Source organism: Neltuma alba, unplaced genomic scaffold (assembly GCF_004799145.2).
Source record: "Neltuma alba isolate B1F8T4 unplaced genomic scaffold, ASM479914v2 tig00003852_pilon, whole genome shotgun sequence".
Classification (NCBI taxonomy): domain Eukaryota; kingdom Viridiplantae; phylum Streptophyta; class Magnoliopsida; order Fabales; family Fabaceae; genus Neltuma; species Neltuma alba.
The window spans coordinates 30,966-40,311 of record NW_021633447.1 but is presented as its reverse complement, the minus strand read 5'-3'; the positions used below and the strand labels follow the sequence as shown (position 1 = coordinate 40,311).

At 34.7% G+C, this 9,346-nt stretch overlaps 1 protein-coding gene across 3 annotated transcripts; it reads left to right on the top strand.

Annotated features, from left to right (window-relative positions):
* The first annotated feature begins 2,859 nt into the window (after window positions 1-2,859).
* LOC114742662 (NAC domain-containing protein 73) lies at window positions 2,860-6,366 on the top strand. Of its 3 annotated transcripts, XM_028930881.1 has the most exons (5): window positions 2,860-2,871; window positions 3,173-3,178; window positions 3,981-4,139; window positions 4,320-4,509; window positions 5,258-6,366. In XM_028930881.1, exons 3-5 carry the CDS (start codon window positions 4,023-4,025, stop codon window positions 5,815-5,817), a joined length of 867 nt encoding a protein of 288 aa, XP_028786714.1. In that variant the 5' UTR covers window positions 2,860-2,871; window positions 3,173-3,178; window positions 3,981-4,022; the 3' UTR covers window positions 5,818-6,366. The 3 variants fall into 3 exon arrangements, with proteins under 3 accessions (XP_028786714.1, XP_028786712.1, XP_028786713.1); XM_028930879.1 differs by lacking the exon at window positions 3,173-3,178 and having other exon boundaries at window positions 3,977-4,139; XM_028930880.1 differs by lacking the exons at window positions 2,860-2,871; window positions 3,173-3,178 and adding an exon at window positions 3,691-3,868 and having other exon boundaries at window positions 3,977-4,139.
* The last annotated feature ends 2,980 nt before the right edge of the window (window positions 6,367-9,346 follow it).

The following is a 9,346-nucleotide window of genomic DNA, read 5'->3' as shown; positions in this document are numbered from 1 at the left end:
TGTTTACATAATCCTCTTATTAGTTTCTCAGCATATACCCTAACACTGTCATTTTTTAATAAAAAAATTACTTCTATTTATTATGTGTTAAAAATTACCCTTTTAATTAAAAATGTCAAGATAATATATTATTAATTATTTCTATAATTTTATCCTTATCTTCAATTCTAAATAAGTTAATGACATAGCAGGCACAATAAAAGGAAGCTTGACATATTAATATTATTTCTTAATTTTTGTACTTAAAGTCTTAAACCTTAAACAAGAAAAATGGGAAGGAGTGTAATAACCAAGATGCGAGGAATCCAAACACTAAACCAAAGTGAACAATGAAAATCGAATGTAGCTCTTTTTTTCTTGCCCCAGACGTGAGGAATCCCAAACAAGGCAAGACTTTACAGCTCGCTCAAATTATGTTCTCCCCACTTTTTTCGTCTTAATTATTTGAGCAAATTAGTCGATAGTTGATTCAGACTTTAAAACCCTAAAGATTATTAATGGGTTAAGGTGCGCTTAGCACCCCGAACTATTTTTCCAGGTGCATCCAGTGTCCTATGTCCCAAACTAATTAAAACGGTGCATCCATATCCCGGGCTAACAGAAAGTTAAGTTTGACTGTTAGTTGACCAAAAATCTGACGTGACAGACAACTGACTGACGAGACTATTAGTTTCTGATGTATATTATTTTAACGAGTTAAGGTGCGCCCAACACCCTGAACTATTTTTCCAGGTGCGCCCAGTGTCATAAAGTAATTTTTGGTGCATCCAGTGTCCCAAACTAATTAAAACGGTGCGTCCAAATCCCAGGCTAACAGAAAAGTCTCGTTTGACTGTTACCTTGTTGATTTAGCTAAAGGTTAACCAAAAAATCCTACATGACGGACACGCAAGCGTCTAATGTGTATTATTTTGACTAAAAATTCATTTATTTCCTCCTCCTTCTCTAACATTTATCTTCTGCCAGTTTTTAAACTTAAAAAAAAGAAAGACCACTGATCCACCCTCTTAAATCCTGGCACATGTACCACCCATTCAATCCCATCCTCGCCTTTAACATTTTATCCCATTTCTTCTATCACTCCGATTTGAAACCACCAAACGCTGTCACATCACACTTCCATCTTCATCTTTGTCGACTCCTCATCCACTCGCATTTGCTTTTCTCTCCTCATAGAACACAGTAAACTTCCCATTGATTACTCCATCGACATCGTCGTCGCCTTCCGAGAAAACACCACCCACCGCCACCAGGCTCGTCTCGGGAGCTTTAGTCAAAATAATACACATCAGATGCTTACGTGTCCGTCATGTAGGATTTTTCGGTCTCAGCAAGGTAACAGTCAAACGAGACTTTTCTGTTAGCCTGGGATGTGGACGCACCGTTTTAATTAGTTTGGGACACTGGATGCATCAAAAATTACTTTAGGACACTGGGTGTACCTAAAAAAATAGTTTAGGGTGCTGGGTGCACCTTAACTTGTTAAAATAATACACATCAGATGCCTACGTGTCCGCTACGTCAGATTTTTCAGTCAACTAACGGTCAAACTTAACTTTTTTGTTAGTCCGCGATATGGATGCACCGTTTTTAATTAGTTTGGGACACTGGATGCACCGAAATTATTTTAGGATACTGAGTTCGGGATGTTGGGTGCACCTTAACCCATTATTAATTTATGATTTCGTCAATTTTGTCCTGCGGAGACAAATTCTCGAAATACTTCTTCCCGGCCGAAGTCAACATAGTTCATTTGTAAAGGCAACCATTTTTGGGAGATAATTGATAGTTATATATACAATAGAATAGAATATATACTATTCCGATCTTAAATACAAAACCTATTTTATAGTATAAATAAGCCTTATATTTACAATCAACAGTGTGTGTGTATATATATATATATATATATATGCGCGCTCTAAAGTTATAATTATATCCAACACCTGCCTTTCAACTTTAATTTATCAATCTTACAATTCACTTTGTTTCATAGGTTTTTTTTTTTTTGGGACCAGACTGTTACAAAGTTTTATCAATCATTATATATGTTTTTAACGTCTTTCAGGAAAAAAATTCCAATGATCAATGACATATTCTCACATCGGAAATTTTAATTGCAATTTAAGCGAAAAAAGGAGAAGAATTTGGACACAATGGAAAAAGGCCAAAAAGAGTATTCGAACTGTCCCATCTTTTTCACTTTTTTCCAGCTGATAATATGATGATGCAAGTCATAGGGGCCTAAGTAGCCTGTCCTTAAATAAGTCAGTGCCTTTACATCATACGGACGTTGTTCGATCTCCATTCCTAGGAAGAACACACAAGATCATAAACTTTGGGGATTAAAGTGGACCACTCTCTCTTCTATGCATGGGTCCCATCTCCAGCCATGATTCATGATCAACGTTCTCCTTATAGCAATATATAATTTTGCCAGCAGCCTATACATTCACTAGTAAGTTTATGTTACGTGGAGTGAAACATTATCTATATACTTCTTCTGCGTCGATCATTATATTATACAGATATATAGAAATTAAAGCACGCTTTGTCTTCGTAATTGCTACTAAAATATTATACATTTTCAACATCTCTTCTCATGTGTCAGTTTAGGTTTGGAAAATACTACTAATGTTGTTCTCATAAAATGATAATGTTCAATAAATTGTTGCATCGCTGTGTAACATATATATATATATATATATATAGGATATTTTCCAGGGAAGATACTTTTTTTCTGAACATGAGAAAAACTCATAAACATTTGATAATGCTGATTTTTATTTCTATGTGCCTGGGCATGAAAAAAATGTATGTCCACCAGCAATAAATTAATCCCAACAATAATGGGCAACCAAAAATAGAAATGTGGGGACAGATTTATTCCGAACTTGGTGAAGCTCATGACATTACGAAATCTTTTTGGTAGATATATACAGATCAAGCATACATGTGGCATGGGGAAGATCGTGTAGAGTTTGGTGATGTTCTGAAGGGAGAAGAAGATTAAAAAAGAAATATGGGATTCTGGTTCTTAATTAAATGTTGTCTCTTTCCTTCACCTAGTATTGACACATTATTAAGTTTTCCTTTACCATATGGCAACAGATAATATGCGTGGAACCATTGTTGACATCAAGGTCAGGACTGTCGAAATAAACTCGACAAGAGAGAGAAAAAGAGGTTTCTTGCTATGCATGAAAAGTCTACGTGAAGGAATGGAATTTCTGGTTGGCTCAACATATATGGCCTAAATATTTTTTTTCCTTCTCTTCTTCTATATATGTTTTCTCATTATCAGTTATGGTATTTATATCGTTTAGCTTTATCTACACTCCAGGGTGACTTGGGACCTAAATTCTTACTCTGTGACTTGCGTTTTATACATTAGGTTGCCCCAATCCCACTCAACTCTCTTCCACATATCTTATTTGTTTCTTTTCAAGTTAAAATCTGATGCAAGTCTTGTTTTTTCGGAAAATTCATTAAAGCTGCCTTTAGTCAGAGTAACAAAGGACAAAAACCTACATTTATTCTTCTACAAGTTTTCGTACAAATATATATACAAAGCGCACACAACTTAACTTGAGATCAAAGCAAGCTTATATTATTTTCTTTTTCTTTATTCTCTATATCTGCAACTAACCCTGTCGCTCATTTGTTTAATGTTTCATTCTTTGTTTAGTTTTTAGGTCTTTTATCTGTGTCTGTGTCGTCCCTCTTCTTTCTCGTAAGAGCAAAGGAGGTTGGGAAGGTCACTTCGTGATTCATGCAAAGCAATTAAAGCGATTAAAAGTGAGAGAGAATTTAATTCCTTCCCACTCCTAAACATGAAGTAGCATGAGGGGGCCAAACTTTATAAGAGGCAAGTTTCCCCTTTTTGTCCCCTCTACTGTTACTTTTATGTCCTCTTAATCATTCTCTTTTTTTCTCTCGCTACCTCTCTCTCTATTTCCATTTTTTATAGCTCCAGATCCAGAGAGTAGTGGAATGTGTGATATTTAGAAGATCACGAGAAAATGACTCAGTGCAATGACTCAGAAAATAGTCACAGCAACATCATCGTGGAGAAACGCGAAGACAGCTTAATTACAACATGCCCTTCCTGTGGACATCATATCAGATGCCACGAACAGGTTCTTCCTCTATTTATAGAAATCCTTTGTTATAAACGCGCGCGCACATATATATCATTCCTTATTCTGTGTATTTTTTGTGTAGCGTGAATGTTGAATGATCTCATCAGTTATTAATTTCTCTTTCGATAAATAGCTTTCTTTTTGGATGTAATAAGCTTTATGTATTCAACTTGTTAGGCTGGGATCCATGACTTGCCTGGACTGCCTGCTGGAGTGAAGTTTGATCCAACAGATCAAGAGATTCTTGAACATTTGGAAGCCAAAGTTCGACCTGATATTCATAAGCTTCATCCATTAATTGATGAGTTCATCCCGACTCTTGAAGGCGAGAATGGAATCTGCTATACTCATCCTGAGAAGCTACCAGGTCATTAATCAATTAATTACAAACTAGCCACAATCCATGCTTGTGTGATTCATGCTTATTTCCGCCTTTTACTTTTTCAGTCTTAGAACTACGTATACTCTCATGTTCTTTACAAATATTTTTCATTATTATTAAATGAATTGCTCGTTAGAAGTTGGTTTCTAGACTTGAGAAAATGAAAACAAGAGAAAGAAGCGCTTTCGTTGAATGAACACTAGTTATGGAAGAATGACATCTACTATACTCGTCAAAAGTCACCAGGTCATTGAGTGATCAAATATAATAAACTCCCGAAAACAATCCGTGTTCGGTGTGATTAATTTTTTATCTCTGCTTATACTTTTTCCTTCTGAGGTCTACGCTACTCATATCTGAAGTTGGTGTTCTTATACTTGCGTTAAAAATGAAAACGAGAAAGAATCGCTTTCCTTGATAAACACCATGGTGTAGAAGATGTGACCATTTAATCGCCTGTTATTCCCACAACATATGTCTCTCTCTCCATATTGGGATAAAAACCTTGCAACCAACCTTGCTATTACAAGGCACCTAACCTCTGTACTTTTCCACCTTTTTTTCTCAATTATTGTCAAAGAGCCCTTCATGATAATTTCATCTAATAGTGACTACCAAACCATATATATATATATATATATATATATATATATGTATATTAATAATATCACGTGGAATAGATACAAGCTAAAAATGTTGTTCATTAATTAATTTGAATATGCTTTGACTGCAGGAGTAAGCAAAGATGGTCTGGTCCGCCATTTCTTTCACAGGCCATCGAAAGCATACACGACAGGAACAAGGAAAAGGAGGAAGGTACATACTGATGACGTGGACGGCAGCGAGACACGTTGGCACAAGACAGGCAAGACGAGGCCAGTGTATCTGAGCGGGAAGCTAATAGGGTACAAGAAGATTCTGGTGCTTTACACAAACTATGGGAAGCAAAGGAAGCCCGAGAAGACAAACTGGGTGATGCACCAGTACCACCTGGGTTACAACGAAGAGGAGAAAGAAGGAGAGTTAGTGGTGTCCAAGGTTTTCTATCAAACACAACCCAGGCAATGTGGTTCCATGCTCATGAAAGATCAGCCAGTCACTCCTTCAAAACTCAAAGCCCAGGCCATGTACGAGGCTGCCAATAATCATCACAAGGGCAGTAATAATGGGTTTGTTGAGTTCTACGGTTCTTCTTTCTTGTCCTTTGACCAAGGGAACCAACACAGGTCTAGCAATTCTCAAGTGATCTCCCATTTTCCTGTCCAGGATGGTTCTTCTTTCAATATTCCCTGACCTTGAAGTAGTACTGGAAGTCGCAGCTGGGAAATGTGTGAAACATATATAGGGGATCATATTTTCACATATGATACGACAGTATTACAATATTATTATGCATAGAGAGAAGGAGGAAATAAGTTAATAACCAAAAGTCTAGTTAATTAGGAGGGGAAAAGGTGGACAAGAATAAAGAAAGAGATGTTGCTTCATCTGATCAGGAAAAATGAGAAGTCAGCGTGAGGAGGAGGAGGAAGAGGAAGAGAATCCAGATGTTGCCGTGACCTTTTTTGGTTGATGTTAATTTTTTTTCTTTTGAAGATGTCGTCTGCATCATGATTTGTACAGTGTCAGAGAAACATAAAGTGTGGGTAAACTGAAAAGTGAAAACTAACTAGCAAGCTGTACAAACATGACTTTTTACTCTGAGCAGTAATATGCATGTTCCTTTTTAATTGGAAGTTTGAATTGATATATACATGTCATATTTATCAGCTAGAAAATCCAATAATGTATGCTGTACACAAATTATATTATGAAGATTTTGGCTTAAGGCTGCAACTTCAACTAGAAACGACTATGGTGGGAACTGGAAACAGAGTGTTTGAAAGGTCGACGTGTAAGAATATATGGAAGCAGAGAGAAAGCCGATCGATCACCGACTTCACTGAAAACGCAAATCCAGATACCTGCGGTTGTTTTGTTTGTTAGAGAGATGCGCGCCGCGGCCATTCTTATCATTTGTTTTTGGGAACACATTCTTATCATTTTTCTTCACAAAACGCTGAACAGCTTCACAAGTCAGAGTTGTGGCCCAAATGGGGCCCATATGGGCCTGGGACTGGATGGGATAGGCTCCTTTACAATTTTATCCCTATAAAATATTTCCTTTATGTTTTAGTCCATCTTTTTATTGTCAACATAAAAATTCATCTATCAAACTCTATAACTTACAAGGTACACACATTATTAGGAAGAAATTAGAAACGGAGAGACTCTCTGTTCGAAAAGGAAGTGCTGCAGCTTTTTTAATTCCTCACTAAGCACATGCATGTATGATCCTATTGAAGATAATTCTGTTCGAAACACTTTCGAGGCAATTGGTTAGATCTAGTATGGATTGTATATAGACAGCAGTTGGAGTCAATGGCTCCCCTGGGACACTAAATGTGTGAACATTTTTCAGCAGAAATTCAAACATCAATTTGCTATATTATGAGAAACTAATCACTCCCTATAGATCATACCCCTGTTGCTAGTGTTGTGGCTTTTGATAGCATCATAAAATTGTTAAAGTAGTACTCCTCTGGTTTTATTTATAAGGCAGAGAGAGAAGACATTTTTTTGTCTTATTTATAAGGCACTAAGAGAAATTTTTTGTATAAATATATAATTTTACCCTTTATTTATTATTGTGTTGACTTTATTTATATGAGGTATAATATATATTAAATAGGAATAAAGTTACAAAGTTATTGTATTTTAAATGACAATTAATGAAGTTTAAAGTTTTTCTTAACTTGTATAAAACATGTTAAAAGTGACTTATAAATAAAACAAAATGAGTGTTAATTAATTGTAATAAATTATTGGAATTTAATTAGGGTGGGTGGAGGTTGTACGAGTCAAATTATAACCCACAAGAACCCAAAACGCAAAACGGGAAGAAAGGCTTTTTGGTGTTGATGGACAATCATCGTATGACCTAACCAATAATTTTATTCAGAGCCATTATTCTAGATAAACTCTGAGTATATACCATCCGGTCCTTAATATATAATTTAATTAATTAATTTAAGTAGATTAAAAATATTAGTTAAATTAGTTAATATGATATATTTTTTCTAAAACATCCTAATCATACTCCTTCGGTCTTTAATATAGGATCCAATTATTGAGTTGATTTTTGTCCTAAATATAAGACCTATTTATCACATTTATCAATTTTTTTAAAATTACCCCTATAGATACTCCTTTAACCATAATCAAGTAGAAGAGGAAGAGGAAATATTAAGAAAGATGATTGTGGTATTTTAGGAAAAACGTGTCACATTTCTTATAATTAACTAACTTACCTAACTTTCTTAATCTAATCAAATTAGTTAAATAGGTCTTATATTAAGGACCGAAGGAGTATTTCTTAATTTTTTTACTATCTCTTCTACATGATTATTGTTGAGAGAATATCAATAAGACTAATTTAAAAAAATTAATAAATACATAAAATAGGTCTTATATATAAGACTAATATCAATTTTCAAATTAATTCGACATGAAAGATAGAATGAGTGCATATATATATATATATATATATATATCTATATCAGAAAAGGGGTTATAATGGCGAACAGTTTGATAAATCTCATGTCCCACTCACCATGTCATAATGCGTCCTAAAGTGAAAACAAAATCAAAGAGTTAGTACAGCAAATAAGGCTGCAGAAATTGCCTCATTATATTCTTTTCCCTTCTTTTCCCCTTTAATTTCATTCTTACATGCATTTTTCTCTTTTTGTACGTTCTGAATCTGATTCATGTAACCCAACTGAGCATGCCAGAATATTAATTATTCTAATTAAGAGAAATTCGAGGATTAAAACGTAAGACCATTCTTTGCATCATAATTGGAGTATCATGAGAATATTTGGTGTACTTGTCTAACGCGAAAATATAAATTCAAAAAAAAAGAAAGAAGGAAAGGGGTGATAGTTTTAAAGAAAGCTAGCAGCTGACAAATTCTGCTAGAGAGATATTAATATAATCATATATAATTCAAACTTTCTTCCCTTCTTTCTTTTATTTTTCTCATATCGTCTGGATTAAATTTCATCATTCTAGGTTTTTTTATAAATCCTCTTTTTGTATGTTGATTGAACACAAAAATAAGGAATCACTTGACATGGTTACCGCTATATATATAAAATCGAAAATATTTACTAAACTTGCGTGTATATAACCAAAAAAGGAATTTGTGATATTCTATGCAGAAAGAAAAAGTATTAGTAATCACAACGCCTGGATTCTCATTTCTTTTTCTTTTTCTTTTTGTCTTTTTCATCGGTTCTTAATCATTCATACTAATTGAGTTTTATCTCGTTAGGTTTATTTAAATTTTAATAACTCAGTAATATTGATTCGTAAGGCTTGTGAAGTTGGGGTACGATAGAATTAGAATTATTTGTATGTATGTGGGTCATTGAAAAATCTGTGGTGAGCCCGGTTACGTTGGAGAGGGCAATAATGGAGTCCAAAAGCTGCCTGTACTGCTCCACAATCGCCACCTTTGTAAAAGGGGCCACCTTTCAGTATTCAAAAGAATATGCATTCTCATGCTTCCACTTTTTCTCTTCTTCCTCGTTTATCCATCTCTCTCCTTCCCTCTCTCATCAAACCCTTCATTATTACGTTAACAAAAAACTTAACAATATTACTCTTTCAAGTAATTACATATGGAATATCACATTATCCATCGCTACACATGCATCATATCATATTTAGTGTTTCAATCCAGTTTGGGAATATTCTGGAGTGCCTTCTGATATATGCT